Source organism: Psittacula echo (genome assembly GCF_963264785.1).
Source record: "Psittacula echo genome assembly, chromosome: 16".
In the NCBI taxonomy this organism is placed as follows: domain Eukaryota; kingdom Metazoa; phylum Chordata; class Aves; order Psittaciformes; family Psittacidae; genus Psittacula; species Psittacula echo.
This window is the reverse complement of record NC_137752.1, coordinates 7,386,297-7,410,504: the sequence shown is the minus strand read 5'-3', so window position 1 is coordinate 7,410,504 and position 24,208 is coordinate 7,386,297. Positions and strand designations below refer to the sequence as shown.

At 45.8% G+C, this 24,208-nt stretch overlaps 1 protein-coding gene across 1 annotated transcript in view; it reads right to left on the bottom strand.

The window, feature by feature from the left end:
* The window catches only part of BRINP1 (BMP/retinoic acid inducible neural specific 1), a gene marked incomplete at its 5' end in the record, with an annotated part of 59,846 nt that extends 38,947 nt beyond the window's left edge, over positions 1 to 20,899 (bottom strand). The window contains one exon of the mRNA XM_080630961.1: positions 20,682 to 20,899. Coding sequence (XP_080487087.1) covers positions 20,682 to 20,899 — 218 coding nt within the window. The remainder of the gene's footprint in view (positions 1 to 20,681) is intronic.
* Between the last annotated feature and the right edge of the window lie 3,309 nt (positions 20,900 to 24,208).

Below are 24,208 nucleotides of genomic sequence, written 5' to 3'. Positions count from 1 at the left end.
ATCAATCTAACGAAATGCAAACCACTTCCTTTGGGAGGGTTGTGTTGATTGCTGACTGTTGTGTTCGAATCAGCAAAGAACGTGCCAGATAGTCTGGGAGAGAAGGTTGAAGAGCTTTGAGGCCTCCAGCAATGCTAGTCTGTACCACTGCAGGTTGTGCCTGTCTGAATTCCTGCCGTGTTATGAATATAGCATAGCCAGAGACTCTTTCAGTGTAAAAAAGGCTAGGTTGGATGGGGTTTGGAGCAACCTCCTCTAGTGGAAGGTGTTCCTGCCCATGGCAGGGGTTTGGAACTGGGTGAGCTTTAAGCTCCCTTCTAACCCAAGCCATTCTGTGATTCTATGAAAAAAAAGCCATCAGTGTGCTTTCTTAGCTAAGCCTCAAACACATCTTAAATAGCTGAAAGGGGTTGTTATACCTATGCTGTGGGCATAAAATCTGCTGCATAGTGGAGGGAGCTCAGTGAAAAGGTACTACATGAAAACTGCCCCACAACATGCACAGAGCCACATAAGCACAAGTCACTCAATTCAGCTACAAAAGTGGTAAAATCCACTAACACGCTAAAATCCAGATGTGAAATTCAGGTCTTGAAGAAGTTAAGAGTAAAACCTTCCCCACTTCAGTGCAAGCAGCATCCAGCCCCATGAGCAAAAGCAGCGTCAAAGCCCACCAGATCCTTAGGCTTTAAGCAGGGTTACACTCCTCCACCCAAACTTATGGTTACGGGCAGGAACTGACTCCTGCTGCTGCACAAAAGGCATAGTCCCCTTCCCCTGAATACAAAACTCTCTCCTATGGGGCAAGATAGGGCCAGCTGCAGAGATTTACAGCTTCACCATTCAAAGCGTATTTAGGAGGAGAATGAGTTCAGTTGTGTAGGGAGAGGTTTTTAAGTTTAGTAAGGAGTGAAATAGAGGGTAAAGGGGGTTATCCTTTAGAAAGGGTTCTGAGATCTCTGATTTTCATTTTGGCTAAGTGGGTATCTACTTTGCACTTTCACTGTGGTTCAGGAATCCTTTGCGAGGCTGGGTGGGAGTGGCTGTGGGGCTGGTTCTTCCCTTCTTGCCTGTGCTTTCTTTCATGGTAGGCTTTTTTATATGTGTTAAGTTAAAGTCATGATCTCCCCAAGGAAAGATCCTGGAAGTGGTCTGAGGGCATCAGATGCTGCAGGAGACCTCCCCTCATATCTATTTTATGGAGTGAGGACTGGGCAAAGTAAAAGCATCATCTCCTATGCTAACAAAAGCCATACATATGGCTGAATGAAGGATTATGTTCTATTGCACATCTGAGCCTCTGTTCAGACATAATGAACTGGACCCCAGCATTTTGAAGCACATGCATATGTATATATTTATCTACTGAACAAAACAACAATATCTGCACTGCTGTTTATTTGCCTTCTGGGGTTTAAGATTTAAAGACTCATATTTTCTGGCTTTTCTTTGCAATCCTAAAAGACAGCCTACTCTTATTTTCTTTTTAATGGAAGTTGTGAGTTATACAATTATATGACTCAAGCCTGGAGTACTTAAAGGAGACGGGAAAAAAGCGAGTATGAATCCCCCAACTCTTACTGGAGGAAAATAAATAACTATAAATATCTGTGCAGTCTGGCAGAGAGCTGGTTCTCGTGCTTCCTGCTACTGAATAGGAACCTCACAACTTCCAGTGCCCAAGGAAGTATCAGGCAGAAGGGGAAGAAACCCATGCCTCCTTACCTTGGACATCTCTACTTTCTCTGGACCAGCAGAATGCTTTTTAGCACTCCCCTCCATAGCAAGGCACTCACTTTTCTTCTTTCTCCTGCTCTTTGGTGGAATTCCTTCCCTTCTTCATGTTTCCCAGCCCTCATTTTCTTTTTCCTCTCCCCCAGCTGCTGCATTGAGCTGAGCAGCACAGATTTAGCATCCTTCAGACCATATTCTTGTGGCAGGATGTAGAACCTAAAGTAAACTTCAACTTGTCCAGTGCAGGGGCTGTTGCAAGCCTGATACTGGGGGGGAGAAGTGTCTTAAAGCCGCTTTCAGTGGGAGGAATCAATTATGTGACCCTGTGCAAGAGCATCACCCAGAGGCCTTCACAATAAGTGCATGTTTATGCCAAATACGGCCCTGCAGCAGACCCGTTTGTCCTGCTCCTCTCGCAAAGCCCAGCTCCTGGCTAACTTGCTGATGTCCACTTATAAGAAGCACTGACTCCATACTGAGCTGTCTTTTTGCAGCTTTGATATTGCTCCTGTTTTAACTTATTCCCAACAGGAGGTGCACTGGGTACTCCCCCTTCCCTGAGCCTCGTTCCCTGCCTGCCCATCTCTCCTCGCCCCGTGTTTGGAAGGGCAGGTGGTGGCTGTATTTAAAGCCTCAATCTTCCTGAGCTCTGAACCATCACAAACAGCGCGCTCATCAGCAGCGCAGAGTTTGACTGACTGATTGTCTTCTGATTCTCTTTGGCATTTTATCCTGGCTGCATAGAAAACGTATTATAGAATCATATTTGTGTTCCACGGATTATATCCGTGGCTCAGTGCAGCAGGAATACGAAGCATGACAAGCAGAGGCAGAGTGGCAAAGCCCCTGCCAAGGTGACAAGGGCCAAACTGCAGTGCAGTCACAGGGTATGCAGAGAGAAGAGCCCCTTGATCAGCCATGGGTTAGCCTGAGGGTGGTTTAGCTGTTGCAATTCTCCTGACCAAATCTGTGCCACATGCCACAAATAAATGTTCTAAGCACAGATTAGGTTCGTATTAGATGACTGCAAGAAGCCCTGCAGCTATGAAAATCTGTTAGTCTTTCCACTCGACAGCCCCAGGCTAGAGCCTGCCATCCGGTTACACCTGCAGCAAGTCCTGCAGACTGTGGTAGAACCAGAGGATTATTACTTAGGTTTTCGGTTGTTACTTAGGTTCTGTTACTAAGGCCTGTGGTCTGCAAAAAGACCTCCCCGTCCTGTCCTAGAGATTTGGGACTGTATTTCTTCAAACAGCAAAACATTGTGCCTGACAGAGCGGGAGATGGGAAGCTGCGACTCTGTAAAGTCCTTCTAGTTAGATGCTCCTTGGGTTGAGACACCAGATGCTAAAGCCTTTCTGTCCTGCCACCATCTTCCATGTGACCCAAAAAAGAGGTATCCTGCAAGATCAGCTAGGCATGGCAGCAAAGAGACACTCTGAGTTTCATACGCCATGAAAATAAAGGCAACTATCCTTATCTAACCATGCTTTTTAATCTTCTTCCTAGCTATGTTTCCTGAATGCCTCCTAGCACTGCACAGAGTGGGATATGACTGGTGGGATTCCTCCCACCTTCCTCCCTTTGGCCTCTGCCCTGGGGAGAGCTGAACATGCGAACTAGTGTTTCGAGACTGTTTGACATGAACATTCCCAAAACAGGAAAGGTGTCCACAGGAAAAGGTCAAGCAGGAGAACAAAGTTATCACCTGTAGAGAAACAACCAGACAGGGCTTGCTGGAGAGGTGGGAAAATGTTACTGCCTCCCTCTCTCCGGAGCTGATTCTGGTCTCTAGAACACGCATTTAGGAGGGGGCTCCTCTATTTCCCCCATCCCTGAGCACAGACAGATCTGCCAGATTCTCCTGCCCACATCCACGGCTCATCTAAGAGCAAACAGTCCCCCCTCCTTCACAAGCTGATCACAAGATGCTGGTGGTGCAAGAGGCTTCACGTCAGTGGGGCTGGCCATCTGGAGCAACCCCCATCTAGCTCTCCATCTCATCGACTGTTTGTTCCCTTTCAGTCTCAGCTGAAATCGGATCTTTTTTCTCTCCTCCTTTGCCTGTGACTCTTACTTTCTCCCTAATACTGCCTCTGCTGCTATTTATGACTTATGCTCTGTAACTGTCCTATTTAATGCTGCAAAGTGGTTGGGAACACAGTTTCTGTGGACGGTGTTGTAGGTAACAAAGAGGTCCCACCATCACGACGGAGCTGACTAAGCACACCCCAGCACTGTGAGAGATGGAAATCTCACACCAACGCCATGGATTCTCTGCTGTCCAATACAGTCAGGAGCACAGTGAAATGGCCACAATGCCTTGGAGAAGCTGTCAGGGAGATGCTTATGGGGACTTCTGGCCAAAGCAAGCAGCCTTCAGGATCAGACTGGGAGCTTCTTTCCTCACAGCAAGCTTGGGACATCACCTTACTCCAAAAGAACTGACTGCCCTTTCCTGGAGGAGCAGCTTGGGATGGTACATGTGCCATTACACAGCCTTCACCCAGGCTGGAGCACCCTCTCAATAGCCCATAGGTGTTACAGTCTCACCATTCCTGGAAACCCTGGGATTTGCAGGAATCAGATCAGCAGAACACGGATGAGTCTGTGAGGCTTCTTCCTACACTGGGATTTTTATCACATGAATGCCAAGCTGCAGCTGGTTCTGGGAAGTCCTCTGCCCACACACTAAATAAATCCTGGTGTGGTGCACCGATTCTCTATGGAAACTGTACCCTGCATTTCTCTCTATAGGATTTTTCTCATTTTGGGTTCCATAACAGATTAACAAGAAGACGTTTTCTTTACACCAACCATAGGAAAAACTCTTTTCTGTACTTGATTAATCTTTAGTGATCTATATTAAATATTTATCTGAAGAAACAAGGCCTGTATTGCAGCAACATTTTCTATTATGAGACTTTATCATATCAAAAGATGTTTTCCTGGCTCTGCCTCCTTCATATACACCCAGCCAGAGATTCTGATGGAAGGGCACTCTTTTTTTCCCTTTCCTTTCTCTCCCAGTGACCTTTTCCCTCTATAACAAGCTGCTGATATGTTAGAATTTACTGGGTTATAAACATTTTTTATCGAGTAGGAGGAAGCTGGGTGATTTGGCATCCGCTTGCCTAATAAAACCCAGGGGAGAGGCTGTGCTGTTTGACACCAATAAAGGCATGGAAGAAGCTGCAGCCTCCTGGGATGCTGGTCACGGATGACAAGGGCAGTCAGTGAGTGTCAGTCACGTAGTTTCACTCTGCTGAGGCACTTTTGGAAGGAGGCCAGTTTGCTGGCACGGGAGAGGGAGCTGGGAGGGACCTGGTAAAGGACTCCTCTGTTCTTTCCCAGTGTGACCGAAACTGTGTGATCTATCACAGAGCAGTGAACCAGGATCCCTAAAGCCTCTTTTCCTGCAACTGGGAGGTGGAGAGACACTAAATAGTTGAGATATCTCAGAAGGGATGAGGACCTTGGTGTTGGGCTCAGGCACTGATCCTGCAAGAACATGGAGAACTCAGATCATAGCTCGATCTTGAATTAGTAGTTGAATTTTCCTACCTCAGATAGACCTGGCATTGGCTAAAGAGAGTTTTAACTATGTTTATTGAGGTAGCGTCAAAAGGAAACCCAGACTGCTCAATCCGACTCTGTGGTGTCGGATGTTGAACTACAAAAAAGATGGTCCAAGAGCTCACAACCTAACATGTTCTTGCATCCCAAGGGAGCAGTGCTTTAAACTGGTCAATAACTCAGTCCACAAAAGCCTGAATAAATCATCTGATGACTAGATATACACACATTATAAATGTTTTGTTCTGATAATATATGACTGAGCTGTTATTTGACAAATAGCAAGTGATTAATAGATTTGATGAAGTGCATAATATTTTACTAATGATTAATGTATTCATTTGAAACAAACAAACAAAAGCCAGCTTTTTCCTTAGTGATCATAACGAACTCTTAACTAATGGCTGCAAAGAGCTTGGAGACCCCTGGATGAGCTATGCCTGTTATTCCTCCTTTTATCATTGTGTATTTCTGGTGATTCATTACCAGGGATAATACATTCATGGGATATATTACTGATGGCCTCATTTAGGGCTGTGGTAAATCCTGTTCAAAAGCTTGGAACTAGGTGATCTTTAAGGTCCCTTCCAACCCAAACCATTCTATGATTCTATGTTGTAATGCCCACTAAAATCTATGGGAATTTGGCATTTAGGCAGTTACGTACCCACACAAAATGCTTGAATATCTTTTTTAAGTGTGGGCCAAGCTTATCTGCTTGTTCTGACTGGAGACAGAAGCAGTGTGGTTGGGTACAGTTTTGGTATGGCAAGTTACTACATACAGCACTGCAGTCTATAAGGTTTAGTTGAGCATTGCCCCGGCTTCAATTCTCCCTCTCCCTCCCTTTAATCCCATTGAGAAATATAATTTCTGTGAGTACCCAGAGAAGATAAAGGACCAAAGAGCAGGAGCTCTTCCTCAGAGCTTTTCTGCAAAGGCGAACTGACTGATTACAGATTGGATGCTGCTCCAAGTCCCTTTCTTCAACAAAAAATTGAGAGCTCTTGAAAATGGAATATTCTCTTCTAAAGAAGGAATTTTCACTGGCACGAGCACAATAAGAGGTAGTAGCGGCTTGCTCAATACTTCTGTGTGCACTGGCTAATCCTTTACTACTCAGCCCCTTTGCACTGTCCCTGTGGCACCTGATGATAACTCATCTGTAATTGGTAAGGGCTTCAGTTTTGTGTCTCCAGACAAAGCTTAAATCGCTCACATTTGGGCGAGCCCCGACTTCAGCAGTGGCTGGAGTTTTCTGGGTGCTTATTCCATTTTGCAGCTATTTTCAGGGCTGCAGAATCTGGGGTTTTTTTTTCCATGCTGGAAGAATCTGGAACAGCTAGCAGTGTTTTCATTAGACAAATTCCTGTCAAAACAGCTCATTTCTTGGATCTCTCTTTTTCACCATAGTCACTAGTGACCAGAGAGGCTGAGATTTCAAAACTGTGTTGAATCCAATCCATCACCTGAAACATTGTATTACTAACAAAATCAAAGAGTTTGACAAAACCTTACTTTGGAGGAAACATTCTTCTACCTCACTGAGCTGGTTTTATGACACCTAAAATGCAAAGACTTTGCCATCTTGTCATTTGCCTTCCTCCATCCTTGTAGAACTTTACCAGATCTGCTTCCCTCTTGGTGCACAATCCCCACTACCATAAGTGAAAATCCCACCCTGGTTCTACAGACACTTGCAAGACTCTGACAGAGAGCTGAGATATTCCTATTCCAGCTATCAGACACCAGCAGCGCATGTAAAGTCCTCACCTTCAGATGCTGGTCCACAATTGTACAGGAGACGGTCACCAGTGGAGCTGATGTGTTCAAGCAGGGAGGTAAAGCACTGTCTTTAGAATGTCTCAGTCCCCAGAAGTGAAAACAATAAACTTATTTATGACTCTTCTGAAGGATAAAATTAAGTCCAAGTATAGTTGGCAAATATGCTGTAAGCTTATTATGTAGCAGCATTCAGCCTGTTCCACACTCTTAGTTCCTCCTTTGTTAGATGCTACAAGAGCTGGGGAGACTTTTTCCGTTCCCTATTATGGAGCTATTTCACAGAAAAGACTGCTCAGATTTCCTCTAATCCACCATAGGCCATGCAAGAAGCTTCAGGCCCCCTAATATCTGTGTGTGTCTCAAACCTCTTATCTGCACAGAGGCACCTATGAGACTCTGCGAACAGCTATGAGCATGGTGAGCTCTGCTGCCTCCCTACCTCTTCAGTACGTGTGATTCTTAAATTGAACTGGACAGCCTCAATAAACATGTATGTGGAAGGCAATCCCCCTTCATTTTAAACCACCAGCATCCCAGAGTTTGTGTGTGTGTAAATATTCCAGGAATACAGTGCCCCTTAATACATATACCTCATAGAAATATTGGAACAAGTTGTTTCAGCATCCAAAGGCTTTTCTCCCCTTTCAGATCAATTAGTTCACCTGAGATTATCAAATTATTAGCACAACTTCAGTTCTGACATTGCAAACTTATTCACATGCCTGTTCAGTGTGCAGACTTGTGGTAGGATGGAAGGCTCTAGAATATATTTCTCCTGGGTTTGCATTGCTATTGCTATTGCTATTGCTCTGTGGCTTGCTTTCCCTGCTTATGCATGCTGAGGAGATTTACTATTATGAATTGCCCCACAAAACTACCTTCAAACTCAAATTTAATAACCTAAGTATTATGAAGATCAATATTATGGCTATTCTCATTCATATGATTAGCACTAATATAATTTGGAGAAATATTTATGTTGCAGTAGTGACTAGAGACCTAGATTAAGAAGAGATCCTCAGCATCTACACAGAAGAAAAAGACACTGTTCTCTCCAGCTGTGTACTGAAGTGCAATACTCAGTCTCAGAGTCTCCACGGGTTTGGATATTTTATGGAAGTTACCTAATAAGATAACAAACCAGCCTTACAATCCCTACAGCCATATTGCTAACTGTTTGAAAATCATGAGTCAGGCTCCAAAAAAGAATTAAGAGATTGGTTTTAAAATTCATGAGACTTTTAAAATCTGATAAACTTTAGCGTTTGGGTTTTTTTCCCCTTCTTCTTCCATTTTTGTCTTCTGCTTTCTGAGTATGTAGGAGTCGCATTATCAAGTTTTCCTCTGCAATTATAAAGGCCGTAAACTTACTTTAAAAATTGAGTTGAGACTCTTTACATAATCACGGGCCTCTAAAAGTGTGGGCTTTGAAGAGACATTAAATAGTCTTGAGATATAATTCATCCTGTGACTCGGCAACACTCACCTGCTGAATTGGTATAACCCAGATATCAAATACTCCCAAGAAACAGTCTTTATGGGAACGAAGAGGGAATCTGAGACTTTCACAGTCTGTGCATGAATAGGGGGCAAAGGGAGGAAAACGGAGAGGAGGCAGACAAAATTCAAGGAGAATATATTAGTCTGGTGGAGACAATTTAACCAGAGATGAAGCTAACAACCTTCTTTTCTTATTCCTCCTTCTCCTGCTTGCTCCTATCCATGCAACACGCAGTTCTTCTTGTGCGCCAAGCTCTCTTATTAGCCTTACCCGGGCTGTGTGCCTGTACTCCCCAGGGAAAGCCCCAGACATTTGGAAGGGGGTAAAAAGTAATGTTCTTTCTAGGTTTTGGCTCAAGAGCTGGAAGCTAACACTGAAATATTAAATGCTGAATACTCACTAGGTAGGTTTTCCTTTGCTGGGAGAGAAAGAACCAGTTTGAAGGGAAGGAAAAGCAAAATGAGGTTGGGCAGGGATGCACGGACAATGAAAACACCTTTATCTTCTCAACACAATGCTGCTTCTTCCACCCCCAGGTAGCTGTTGGGGGGCAGTGTCCCTCATTGGTCAGTGTCTGCATCCTCATCCAAGCTCAATCCCTTGAGTGCACTGTGATGGTTCCCTACTGAAATCAGTCCCTAAACCCAAGTCTGTGTTCCGGTAGATCTGTTAGTCACTGCCAGTCCATGAAACCTCAGTTTGCAGCTTACAAAGGGGCACTTCTATTGCAGAAACTACGTCAGCAGTCACATCAGCAAGGGCGAGTCAGTGTCTGGATGCTTGCAAGATCTAACACTAAGTCAGTCGGAATCCAGAGATAGATCCCAACTACAATTTACAGGGGGAATAGCTCTTCCACGGGCTATTCATGGTACTCATTCATGAGAATGAGAGGTTGTTGCAGTATCAGGCATATTTGAGCCTCCAAACCCTGGTGTGTTAGGTGAGAGCATAGTTATCAAATAGGGTTCTTAATGAATCATGCCAGAGATGTATCTCTGAGAGATGGAGACTATCCAGAGGCTTCTCCTTGACTGGTGTCTAGTTGCTCTAGTTGCTCCCTCCCCCTGCTGAAACTGATGGCACATGAAAGCCCGGCATGGGGTTTCAGGCCAGCAAGCGTTGAAAGGTAGCATGCCAAATGGGCATAACAGTCCCTTCAGTTTGGACTAAGGAGGAAAAACACCTCCTGCCACAATCCCACAGCAGACAATTTCATGTCACTGCTTAGAAAGTGCTGCACACCATTGTTACGATTCAGCCTGCAGGAGCGCAGAGTCAGGAGCCGGCTCTTGCTACCTCTAGATGATGGCTGTCCACAAGCAGAGGCTGTGTTAGTGCAAAAATTAGCCCTACAAAGCAGCATGAGAGCCATGTACAGCCAGAGTTTAATGGTGTAATTGGTGTAACTGGTGTAATTCTGCCACAGCACAGCTTTAATGGAAACTCTCCTTTCTCCTAGTAAGCTCTTTCATTGCAAGCAGAAGCACAGGCAGGCCTGACCTGATTGGGAATTTGATGTAATGGCTTCTCTCTCCTGGCTGCTTACCCCTCTGCTGGGAGCCGTCTGCACATTAAAGCAGATGTTGGTTGCACTCGGGTCATGTTTCCAAGCTTTCTTTTGCAGCCATCGGGGCTAGAGACTCTTTCCTCCCTCCCTGCACTCGTTTCTTAATTAAAGCTTAAATTCTGGTGCCATCACATGACTGTAGGAGCAGAGCCCCAGGCAGGCATTTAGTGCTCTGTGCTGTCAGCGGGACTTTGATTTAGAAGCATAGCAGATACGTTGGAGAATCCCATCCCTCTGCTGCACCCCAGCCTGGCCCTGCTCACAGCTGCTGGTGTCACACCTCAAGGCTTGCTTCGCCTTTCAGGGCAGGCGCTGGAGCAGGTTGGAGGCTTTCCCATGCCACAGAGTATGGGGACGGGGGGGATCTCTGTCCTGTTGAAACAGAGTGGTTTGAGAGCCAGGCAGCTGCGAGGAGTCTGACAGGGAGGGAGGAGGAAGAGGCAGCACCTGCCTGCAGCCCAGATGGATGGAAACACTGCTGTGACCTGCAGCTCTCATCCGTTTCCATCTCCTCCCTTCCCTCCCGGCACTTCTCATCTGATCAGATGTATTTAACCAGCAAACCTGACTCCTTGGTGAAGGGAACCTCACTGCAGCTTCCTTTTAAATGCTTTGTGGTCACTGTGTGGAAGGCTGCGGATGTGAAATGAGGTCTGATCACCCGAGACACAGAGCTGCCAGGCTTGGTCACCAGTGACAGCATCCCTAGTGCTCAGACCTGGCAGCCCAAATAGTGCCTGCATCCCCTTCTCCAGGAGCACAGAAGGTACCAACTGCCCAGGGCTCTCTACAGGGGATGCTGAGACTGCACCAAGCTGCCCACGTGCTGCGTCAGCTCCTTCACCAGGCACACGTGCGCTGCAGCACACAGAGGAACTGCTGGCTCCACACAGGCATATTTGATTTCACACCACCTGGAGAGGAGATTCTGGCACAAAAAGCTGACCCAAACCCTTCTCCCTCCCTGCTGCAGGCAAAGCTGATTCCTGGGTTTCTTTTCAGAGCTGTCCTTGGGTTCTGTACCTGCACTTAGTAGTTTAACACAGGAAACCAGCCCGGATGGCTCCGACTGCCCCGGTGGGATGCATCTTGTTCCATTTACAGAGGCTGGTGGGTGGCAATCAGCAAAAAAGAAAAGGGAAAAAACTACTTTCTGGAACCCAAGGGAAACATTAGATGGATCCAGAAATAGAAAACCCCCTACAATAGGGGGGGTCATGCCATCTCCCAGTGCTACTGGTGCCAGAACAAAATTATTCCATGCATCTAATAGGATGACTTTTTTGTGTGTGTGCAACAGCTTCTCTGCTGAAATAAGCATCTGCCTGATTTGAAAGCAGAATTAATAATGTGCTAAAAAAACCAGTGAAGGCTTCTCCTCGGCTTGTTAGCCTTTAAAATATGCTCCCAAGCCACTGGACCACAGTCTGCTGGTCTGAAGAAATCAGAGCTGAACGTGCAGAGTCATTGCTGCTGCAGCACACAGGGGAGCAGCCTGGGGAGGTATGTAAGCAGAGCCCTGCCTGTGCTATGCAGAGGGGAAAAGATCCCCTACCAAGCAAGTCCCAGAGGGCACTGTGTGGACAGCTTCTTCGCAGCCCAGCAGGATGCAGATCTCTTTGGAAAGGTTCAGTGACTGAGAATATTTGCCTGTGCTTCTTCTCGGAGCATGGTTAAAATATTTCATAGAATCGTGGAATCATGGAATGGTTTGGGTTGGAAGGGAACTTAAAGCTCATCCAGTTCCAACCCCCTGCCACAGGCAGGGACACCTTGCACTAGACCACGTTGCTCCAAGCCCCGTCTAGTCTGGCCTTAAACACTGCCAGGGATGGGGCAGCCACAGCTTCTCTGGGCACCCTGGGCCTGTGCCTCACAGGGAAGAATTTCTTCCTAGTGTCTAATCAAGATCTACCCTCTTTCAATTTAAAGCAGTTTCATCCTGGATTCAGAAAGGGGATTTTTGTGCTGGAGCATGCAACTCCGCAGAACTGTGCTCACCCTCAGCCAACCCAGCTAAGAGCTTACCCAGGTCAGCAGGCAGGGCAATCAGTCAATGAGATGCTTTTCTAGGCATGCAGCTCATGTTCATGCCTTTCTCCAGAGGAACCACCCAGTCCTAACCACAAGCACCCTGTCAGAACATGAACTTATCAACTGCATTGCTTCTGCACTGTTCCCTACAGCTTCTGCACTATTCTCTACTTGCACTGCCACGTTGAGATGAGGGCCTGCCCTTCCCCAAAGCTTGGCCAGATGTCCTGTTCTCATATCTTTGCAGCTCTGAGCATATCAAAGGCTGGTGCTTTTATCCTTTCATTCGCCCTCTGTTCTCAAGGATATCAAAGAGGAGGAGAGGTGTGTGCTGTCAAGTCCTGCAGCTGCCACTGCTGTTTGCAAGCCCTCACCATCTGAATCCAAATGCAGCCAGAGCAGCTGCTCCTCCAGCCCCAATGAAGCCAAGCTCCTTGTCTGCTCAGCCCAACAGCCCCAGGACAAAGCACTGTATAGCTCAGCCATTCCCTCTCATCCCCTACTCCTGCCATTATTCTGCTTATACAAATACATTATAAGCTTCCCCTATGCAGGGAGATGCATTATGCAGGGAATGTAACAACACTGGTCCCTGAAGTGCAAGAATAATGAAGGTGGTGGCTAAAGCAGAAGCAACATGATGGAATTGGCTGGTTTACACCCATCACTGAAGGGCCTGTGTTTGCCAAACTGCCGTGTTAGAGCTGGTGAGACAGGAATGTAAATTGTGGCTCTCTTGTAAAGTTGCATAAACTTGTAGTAATGTCATTTTTGAGATTAACATTTCCATTGAGGAGAACAGTGGAAGCCTTCATTGTTTACATGCGCTATGGAAATAGATTTAAATTTTGGGTTTACACACATTTATTTACAAGGCATTTACTGATTACAAACCAATGTACATCACCCGTCTACATGCATAATGTAAACTATGGAGATTTCCTATTTCTTGCCATGCAGTGCTGTACGGCTTTCCATTGCTCATTCCACAAAGAGGCAAGAGCCTCCTTTCATCTCAGCTCCCTCTGTCCTTCAATTCTTGCATTGCCTCTCCTAAAAAAGCCTTGCTCTGACTGTGAAACATAAAAGCTGATGTCCCCTTTAACAGATAGCATAAAAACCTAATAGGAAAACCTTGTCAGCAGAACTCCAGCGTGACTAAAAAAGCCAAAGCAAAGATTAAACAGCCTAACGGTGCCTATCAATTTGTACCAGTGCAAAGCATCACCTTAATGCTGTTTGAGAAGAAGCTTCATGGTGCTTTTTTGGATGCTTCAGGCATCCAAATAACTGGAACAGGACTGAAAACTTGCCAGGGTACATGTGTGAGAGAGGAGCTATGACTCCACATGTGTTATATGGTTTGTCTCAGTCTGTGGCACCCAGGTCTCAGCATCCAGCTTCAGTTTGAACAAGCACATCAAAGCTCAATCCTACCACTCACCATGGCTCTGCCTCTCTTGGCCAGCAGTGTTGAGGGAAGTATTACTTCTTCTTTAGCCTAAGATGCTAAAAGCCAAACCCAAGGGAAGTCAAAGAGTTTCAGAGTGATCGATAAGGACATCCAGCCTATTTCATTTTCTCCTTCCCTATTTCAAGGACATAAAGAGTACTTGCAAATTTCAGCATAAACTGACTGAGCAAGTTGAAGAGCAAAGAGCTAAACAAAATACACTCAAAATCAAAACATCTCCCGTCTGACATGTTTTAACTGGCATTGCTTGACTTTGTGGCCCGAGATGAGATTTTATGTCTTAAAAATTGCAATAAAAGAAAAGAGTTTTCACTGGATTAATAAAATGAAAACAAGGAGCAAAGCTTAAACTTCTCACAGAGGCTAAAATGAAATGTTTTGATTTTTCCATTTTACAAGCATCCATTTCAAATCAACCCATCTTTAATGTTATTTTTCGTTCCATACAACCAGTGAACCACAAAATCAATTATTTGTACAGCTCTAGTGACCAGTAGATTAAATTCAATGCAATAGAGAGACAGGAGAAAGAGTCAATGAGGAGTGGAGTGAAGTGCTGAAAAAATAGTGGAAGCAGCTCTACTAGATCTTGTCTCTGCCAAAACTCAGCATGTATTTTCACAACCACTTTAATACCACTTTAATCCACATCACGCTGAAAACAGCAGTCTCACCAGTCCTGTTCGTCCCCTTCCTGCTTCCATCTACACAGTCATAGAGTCTTAGAATGGTTTGGGTTGGAAAGGACCTTAAGCTCATCCAGTTCCAGCTCCCTGCCATGGGCCAGGGACACCTCACACTAAACCATGGCATTCAAGACTCCATCCAACCTGGCCTGAACATTGCCAGGGATGGAGCATTTGCCACTTCTTTTGGCAGCCTGTTTCAGTGCCTCACTACCCTCACAGTAAAGAACTTCTTCCTTATCTCCAACCTGAACTTCCCCTGTTTCAGTTTGAGCCCATCACCCCTTGTCCTATCACTACAGTCCCTGATGAAGAGTCCCTCTCCAGCATCCTTGTAGCTCCCTTCAGATACTGGAAGCTGCTCAGAGGTCTCTACACAGCTTCTCTTCTCCAGGCTGAACAGCCCCCATACAGTTTTCTGCCAGATCAGTTCCTCAGCTGCGAAAATCAGAGGTTTACATGCAACCTGCCTGGAAGTTCTGATCAGGAAAAGCAAAACATCTGTAACAGAAGCTGCTAAAACCAGCCATAGAAACCTCACGTTCACTCACCACATTGTCCAAGTCCTGTGCCTGGATGTAGAAGCCAGATTTGGCTTTTGCTTACAAATAACAACATCTCATCATTCCCCCAGCCAGCCAGGGCAAGCAGCCTTCTAACCCCTGGAGCTGTGTAAGCCCCTGGGCAATGCTGGATATGCTATCCCAGATTCTCCAGCCAATACATTGGTGAATTTTCCTTTATGTCACAGGGAATCTGGCTCATTGTTTCTAACTTGTGGTGCCATAAAACTTGGGAAGTTTTGTGAGACCAGATTTTCTTCTTTTTTTTATGTATATATTTTATTTTTCCTCTCAGGGAAAACTGAAGCAGCAGAACAGCACACGTGTTTCTAAGTCAATTGTAGCCCATATTACGTGCACAGCAAAGATCCTTGCTTTATGATCATTCTCTTCTTCTTTGCTGGGGGAATGACACTTTTAGAGACCATGATTTGTGGGTTTTCTAGGACTAAATAAAACCCTCTAGTGTGGCTGAATGCATTCAGCAGTATCAGTCCCTTTACGAGCACACAGTTTAGTGTCCACTTTGAATTGGAGACACAGGGAAATCACAGAAGTGTTGGTTAGGTGAGACCCTAAGGGTCTTTAATCCATCCTCTACTTGAAGCAGGACTATCACCAGGTCTTGAGTGGTCTTGAGACTATCACCAGGTCTTGAGAACTGTGGCTTTGTCCATCCAAGCCTTGAAAACCACCATAGAGGCACCTCTCACCTCTCCACTGACCTACCCCAGACCTGCATCACCCTCCTAATGAAACAAACTTTTAAGGGGGGAAAATCAGCTTTCTGTTCCCAGGCATCATTCCAACCTATTTATAGCTAGTTTGTGCATCCAGTTACTCACATACTCACAACCTTTCCTGTCTCAGGAGCTGCATTTCCATTTTATATATCCAGGGACCTTACTGGAATGAGTGTACGTAAGCAATCAGTTCTGTCCTGTCACTCCGCAAGCGGAGGGATGGGACAGGCCTGACTGGTTTGTTGTCACATCCTCTACTGAGTTTGGAATCTGCTAATTCATTTTATCCAGACTTGGCAGAGTGAACTTGCAGGTTTCACGGAATTAGGCAGCCTCTAAATGATCCTGCTGCAGGAGAAGTGCAAGGTGAGCAGATCTCCTCTTTATACTCCAGAGTCTCCCTTCTAACCTATACAGAGAGCCAGACTTCCCAGTTCCTACTTGCATTGCAGAAAATGGAATTAAACTCCCACACATGGAAAATCCACCTTTTTTCTTGCTCATTCCCCTTCCAGCCCTGTGCAAACATCCATTTTATATTGCTGTCGTCCCTTATGTCCAAACGTCTTGCAACATTTAATTAAGTCTGCCCACCAATGCAGAGCAGACAAGCACTGTCATCTCTCTCTCATTCTCAGGGAGTGGGGAGAGAATGAAGGCATAGAGAAGTCAGTTTATCCACAGCCACACCTCAGGCTGGGGCAATAATATAGATTATAGATATACATAATCTATATAGATATAATATAAACCCTGACAGTGTAACCATAAGCCTGTCTGCTCAGCTGGATGCTTCCCTCTCTGCCTCCTGTATCTTACCTCTGACATAGAACAACAAAGCCTCATTTTTTTCTAGGAAAGATTTGTTTTTCTAGAACTTGCTTAATCTGAGGAGCATCATTAGCAAAATGCCTCTGTGTCAGTGCTTCTGCCTGTCTAGCTGCAGAGTGTATTCAAGTGCTCAGTTTATTGTTGCTTTTGCTTTGCCTTATAGCTAAATAATCAGTTTGTGGGAAAAGAAGAAAGGACAACGTGACAATATACTTCAAAGAAGTGGACTAAAGCTGTTGACTACTGTCTTGTGATAACAGGAATGTTTTCTGGGCTAAGCAGTGCCCTAGTCCCAAAGCCAAGCTGAGCTTCATCTGTTTTCCAGCCTTCACACAGTACCTATTACCCAAGGCTCCCATGACTAGGAACAACCAGGCTAGTGATAATGAATATTCAGACACCCCACAAACCACTCTCAGCATCTGCCATCGTATCTGCATTAGCATCAGAGTGCACAGATAATGATCAAAGCAGCATTTTCCTGCCAGAGGCCCCCCTAAACCAGCCTTATTAGTATGAATTGATGCTGATTAATGTGCTTCCTTAATGCAATTGTATCTGCCCCTACTGTTCATGATTTAATATATAAAACATCTCCCCCTTTACTTGCCTCCTAATATCACATGCAAGGTGCAGACCTTGACTGAGGATACCAGGAAAATCAGTGGTCCAAGTTTTGTGAGAAAGGAACCTAAAATATACTAAAATGAAATAGAAGGAGGGAATAAGCCTTTGGATAGATCTGGATTCAGGCATCCTATGAAAAGATATCGGCAGCTCTGCTGTGCCACAGCAGTTCTGCTTATGCAGCATATAAAATTGCCTGGTTAACTAAAATAGGCTCTTTGCTTGCTGTTGGCAGACTTCTGGACTTTAGTTCTGAGGGTGTCATGTTTAGTTTGGTGCCACTTCCTTTCTAACATCACCTGTAAAGATGAGCAAGTACTGCGGTTTGCCTTCTGCTCTGTGTAGCACTGACAGTGGCTTTATCTCTATGGGTTTTCAGTGTAAATGGCACAGCCCTAATGTGCTGTGCCTATGCTCCTGCAGAGCAAGACACCGGGGAAATCACCACTAAACAGATGACAGTGTTTCAATTAGGAATGGGTGAGGTCCTCTTGCCTGATTTCACTTCCACTCCAAATCCTTGGTTGCTCCGGCTGGTTTGAGGTCTGCTGCTTAGAAAAGCAGTGGTCAGGTTAAACCTCATTCAACTAAATCACAAGGGCCTCAAGGAACTGTCTGACCAAAGGACAAAGAACAAACCAGCCACCCCTAAAAAAGTATGGGACAAAAGGAACATTGAAAGAGAAGAGTACACAGAAAATTCCCATGTGTCGTATATGCTGCTTTTCTAAGGAAAGGAGCAATATCCTTAATGTAGAATATGTGCCTCCCTTGGGCTAGTCTAGTGCAAAGAGCAATTGAGAGACACCATTTGGTAGGAAAGAAGCTTCTGTGTTGGAATTAAAGAGTTGACAAAATCCCCACAGCTTTACAGCTTCTCCAAGTCAATTTAAGGATCCCACAAAATGAGATTTTACCCCTGTGGGTTTCAGTAAAATGATGTGCTCTGGAGGGGGTGCATGTGCTCTGAGTCCAGCTCTCAACTGCTGGAATTGGCTGTGGCTTCACTAATTCACCATAACCAGACTGATTTCAACGCTCCCTCAAAAAATGCATGGGACCAGGTTTGAAGTGACCAGTTCTGCCAACTGGGTAAGATATTAGGAACAAACAACCCTCCATCATCGGGGCAGCCACCTACTTCCTGGCTCCATCTGCTGAAGCACGAGGCCCTCCCCTCCTCCTCTGCTGACTGTAATGGGAGCAGAAGATAGACCCAGAGAGTGTTTCCAAAGCACTCAGCTCCCAGCAGCTCAAACTATGACACACGTGGCTGGATTTCTCCAAGCCCTCAGCTCCCTCCCTCAGCTTAGTGCATGGTATTTGGCCATGAGATGCCCAAGGTGCCCTTGCAGTCTTTCCCCTGTCTCTCTAAACTCTCTTCCTAACTACTTCCACTGGACTTCATCTCATCTCCAGTTTCTTTTGTGAATAACTTCTCCAGCACTGTGACCATCTGCAAGACCCTTCTCAGACATTTCTTATGCATATAGAATGCTGCTGCTCATTTTATTCCATGTTGGAAGAAGGAGGACATTGTCTCCTCCCCATTCTACAAGTGTCTTTCATAAGTGCATTGGCAATATCCAGCAGAAATGGAGAAAGGCAGATCCCTTTCTGCTTCCTGTATATTCAGGTCACCCTTAACTGAGATAAGCCTTCAAATTCTTACCAGCCTCCCGCAAACCAAAGGGGAATTTGCTCCTCACCACACAGCAGATACAACTAGAAATCACAGGCTTCACGTACAAACAACATTTTAGTTCCTTTATAAAAGTGGGGACAGCAAAGCCATGGTGCAGGCTGCCTGCTCTTGGTGTGAATTCTCCATCATGGGAAACCTTTCAGGTTGCCCACAAACCTCTGTCAGGTGTGACACAGGTATGTCTGAGTCTGCCTGGTGGAAGAGGCACAGATTAAATGACCTCTCAAGGTCCTTCCAGACCCATTTTTCCATGATTCTTAGAGGCAGAATCCCAGGCTTGATGGATCTCTGGCCTGACCTACAGTGACAGTTCATAGATGTGTCTGAACACATACATTACATACATTTCTCTCCCACTACAGCCGCTGTGGACCAGTGCAGTGGCATTCAGGGCTGAATAGCTCTTTAGCAAAGGGCAGAGCCTCTACCAGGGGCGTTGTGTGTGGCAGAGATTTGCAGCCTCAATCTCAATGTTTGTTGTCAGGCAGGGCAGGAGGAGAGCTGGGGATATCCACACATAGGAAGAAAGTCTTTCTGAAAAAGGCATGTTTTCTCTGTTCCTCTGTGCAAGCAAAGACAGCAAGACACTCTTAGTGGATACACGGCAGCATAATATCTAGGTCTGGGGCTGTCTTCCCCCCTGAGCTGTTTTGCATGAAGAGGACAAGCCAGAACAGTATCTTCAACTCACATTCTCCTGCCTTTGCTCTGCGGGCTGATGCGAGGGGAGGGGATGCTGCACTCCCTGGAGGCCATGGGACAGGCACAACTCATTTTTCTTCCCCACACATAGATGATGTCTTGCACATCACTCTTATCCTGCAAGTGCTTTTGGCTCTCTGCCCATGGGGAACACAGCCTAAACACATGTGGTTTCCCTGCTCCCCCCAGTCATCACCTATGTGTGTCTGCATGCATGCTGCCAGTAGGCTATTCACTAGTGCTTTCCTACCTACTAGTTTGCAACAGTTGTGTTTGCAAGTGTCTTTCTGAAACACACCAGGACTATGTAATTATGTAAATGTGCACATGTCTATGAGGTTTTTGCAGTCTCTTTAGGTTTTAACACAAATCTCATGACATTTGCTGGCTTATTCCCCTTCACTCCAAAGCCCTTGCTGTGTTAATAGGAGGCTCATATGAGCACCCCAGCTTTTCATGTTAAAATGAGAAATGAAAAGCATGCTTCTGGATACCACAGTGGGCAAGAAGAGCTGGAAACAAGCAACAACAAAAGCTTCAAAACCCAGAAAGCAAAGGAAAATCCAGATTCTGCCTATTCTCTGGAGTTTTTTAGTTGGAAGTCTCTTAAACCAAGATCACAGCTCTGGGGCAAGTCCAGCTCCTACATGGAGATAATCTGCAAAGGTCTGTGGTAGGCAGTACATAGCTAAAACTCATCATGCTCAGCAGTGTGAGAACTGCCATCCTGATGTGTGTCTTGATGTCTCTATGTCTGTTCTCACCCATGTGAACCCTCAGCTATTGGCAAGTCACATGTATGACTACAGAGGCTTGGGGTCTGCCCATTGGTACACTGGTCTGACACACACGCTGCTTGTGAACCTGGCTATAAACTTATCTATCATTACAAATGAAGTACACCCACACCCTTGGTCCCTTTTTGTCATGGTACTACCTTCATCTCCCTATCAGAGCATTACAGCTGAGTCTTTGAAGCAATTTTCATTGCCAGCTGAGGACCATGAAGAACAAAAGAAGCGCTTCCAGATGAAATGGGGACAATGATGTGTCTCCAATTGACTAGAAGCCTTGAGCCCATGGGAACTGGCTGAGTTCCCACCACCTAACAACTTATCCAAGCTCCAGGTGCTGTAGGAAACCAACATACCTGTATATTTTATATCTGGTTGTAAATCCTTGACGATGTCTTTCCACAAAGGATAAGTAGCTCCGTGAGTGGTGGAAAGGCCCCCTGTCTGAAATAAGCCAATCAAACTCCTTGGAGACATGTTGGTTGGTAGCAGCTGGGTCCTGGTGGGAGGGCTGTACTAGTATATGGTCCCATATAAACAGGAGGTAGAGGAACTCAACAAGCCTCCAGTTCATGCTTTTCTGTCTGCCTTTTTCCTCTCATTCTTGCTCCATTCTGTGGAGTCCTGTTGAAAAAGAGAAGGAAGAGGAGGAAGGAAAGAGAAAGAGAAATGGAGGGGAAGAGAGGGAGGAGGGAGAGAAAGAGAGAGTTTAAAACGGGAATTGCTTTGATCCTTTGACAACTGTCTCTCAGGGTGAAAATAGACATGAAAAATCAAGTTTTAAAAGCCTTCCTTCTGCCTGTGTTACAGCTTAGAGTATTTGGCAGTGTTTTATTCATGTACCTAAGTGGTGTCTTTAACCTCCTGAGCATATATCACCTTTGAAATAACCAGGTCCTGACCTGAGACATCCTCACCCCCAGCTTTTCCATCACTTCCCTCGTGAAGTTCTCCGCAGTGTCGCAGAGGCAAGTGAAGCTGGGCGCAGAAGGTGGCTGCACCCTAAGCTACAATTACCCCTTTCCTGTGCCTTTAATGCCATGCCAGAGAAACGTGTCTTCTGCTTTCATGTCTCTCTGATGACCTGTAATCCATACTCTGTGCAACCTGAGCAATCTATAAAGGCCCAGCTCTTACTTCAAAGTGTTGCCAAAAAGAGAAATAAAGCAAAATAATTACCCAGGCTGCAGTGAGGAGCACATGCGGACACACAGACACACACACGACTATGAAATCCTGCCAAACTCTGAAGGAGAAAAATCACCTTAACCTGCTTTCCTGCCTGTGTGTTTGGGAGGTATGTGTCTGGTAGAGGAGGAACAGGGTCTGTTGCTATTTCGATTACGGGAGGACCTCCAGGCTCTTTGCAAGATCAAGGCTCTGCAGGGCGACACAGTGAACATGCATATTCAGTGCAGGAGATTTACTAGGGAGCTTAAGGGGATGCTTCACAGCACCTGGTGCAGGACATGTTGTCATTCATATGATGGGAGAGTGGCTGTCCCACTGCATCCCCACATCAAGTCATGGCTGAGCCCAGTCCTGCTACGAGCCAGCTCCTCTCCCCAGCGTGTTTAACAGCTAAATAGACAAGACATATGATGAGTGGGAAGGGAGACAGAGGGGTGAAATGCCTTGCCAAAGGTTACGCAGCAAGCCATGGATACAGCTGGAAGAAAGCCCTCACCCCCTGACTCCCATTCGTGATGTTTCAGCCATTAGATCATCCACCTCCACAGTCAGGCTGTTGGCACAACGTCTGCCTCTGAACAAAGCTGTGTGCTCTATTGGTGGAAGGTGAGCAGCTTGCTTAGCTGACACCCCATGCCTGATATGGATACCCTCACTTTCTGCTTCCTAACTGTGGCTGCAGCAGCATCCCAGCTTACTGGGTTGTGCCCTTCTTTGCTGATGCTGCTCGGAAAAAGTGCTCTCCATACACAAGACATGTTCGTCCTCCTGCCCACCTCCTGTCCATCTGGCTGCCTTGCTGAGTCTGGCAAAGGATGCGCCAACACGGTGGGCATACCTGGGCAGGCAGAGAGATCTTGAGGCTGCATCTCCCACTCCTGGAGCAAAAACCTGGCTAAAAATTGTCCTCAAGACAGGTGATACCCACCTATTTCTGCAGAATGGAGGGCAGAGAGACTGCAGCTGCTCTTTGAAGCAGGAAAAATAAGGCTATGCAAAGCTCTGCTACAAGGAAATTCGGTGTCAGGCTTATTTGTACATCCCCAGAAACCATTCTGGTTTTGAGTCTGAGTCCACCATAAGCACTCAAACTAAAAGGTTGTGAGTCCCAAAGATGAAAGGTTCTGCTAAGAGTGTAGGAGAGGCCAAACCAAGGTGTGCTAGAGGTGCCATGAGCACTTGCAGCACTGCATGTGAATGTGAGACCTTGGCTGATGCAAGCAGCACAGTATAGACCAGAGAGCATCACCATCTGTTGGCATGGCTGTCTCCTGCATTAGGATGTTTTCTCAGGAGCACAGCAGAACTGCAGCCCATGGCTCTGAGCATCCATGTCTCCTGTGCCGGGAGTGTGACAGGGAGCACAAGTGCCGAGTGCATGCGTGGGAGTCTGCACGTGTGCACAGCATGTGTTTGTGGAGCTGCAGTGTGCTCTGCAGCACTTATCAAAGCCGAGCTGTGTAAGTCTGGTTAAAAACGACACTCAGCTGTTGCATTACATGAAGGAATGAAAAATACTAAGTATGAGAAAGTCAACACATGTTCACTTTTTCTGTTGGGCACATTCAAACTTCTTTCCAAATGCCGATAGAATATTACTGTTATTAAAACTAATGGCACCTGTAGCTCCCGACTGAAGAGGTTGTTCTTGTTCTGAAGGCATGTGTTTAATAGTAGCCTTCAGTACTAACTCTTACTGCACCCATTAGTGTGGCAGCTCTCTGTGCTTCAGCCCATCACCTCTCAGAAAGGACCGGTTCTACTTTACCTTGCAAACCTGGGGTTTAGGGATAAAGGAATATGCTCTATTCCCACACTGAAAGGAATAAAGCATATGCCAAGTGAACTACATTACATCTCTGCTTCCACTCACACTGGTCATGATCCCAAGGTGATTGTTGGGAAATGCTCCCAGCTACATCCCACCTTCAGCATTTCCAAATTGAAGTTCAGGAGCCCATTCCTCCTGCTTCTCCATGCAGGCTACTTCTCTGCCTTGCTGCTCTTTGCAGATCTGCAGCACTGTCCCATCACAGTAAGCAGCTGCAAACTCAGCATATTTGCCGTTAGATGGGCACACACATTTGTTCTGATAGCTATCAGTTGTTCAGTACACATTGTCCAGACTTGCTTGGTTGTCTGTTCATTAAACTCATCCAACACTACTTCCTTCATCAGCCAGCCTGGACCAGTTTTGCTTTAAACATTTCACTTTCTGTTGAATTTCTATTGCAAAGAGAGGAGCTTTCACATACCTAAGTTGAGTGATAACTCCCCTCCAGTTCCCAGGCAGTGCAAGTGTGAACTGAACTATAAGAAGAGCCAAATAAAATGTGTTTCAGAGAAGTCCCAATGTGTCCTCCCACATGCGAGCATCACACGCCGAGGAAATATCAACTTATAAAAGAGAGGAGATACTCACTAATTCCCCCCACGCACCTCTTCATTCCCCCTTCCTCTCCTTTTAGGTTGAAGTTAGAGTCAGGATGATATGAGTTGTGATAGCTCTTAACCACAGGTTAAGACATGGGAAGAACGTGCCTTCAGATCTCTAGCAGAAAAGGACACATCTCCAGTCTGGAAGCTGGATCAGCACTGAGAGCAGGGAATGGTGCCTGAGGCAATGAAGGATGGTAGAGCACAACTGGGTCTAGATAACTATCACACCATCAACTTTAATTTTTTAGTAGTA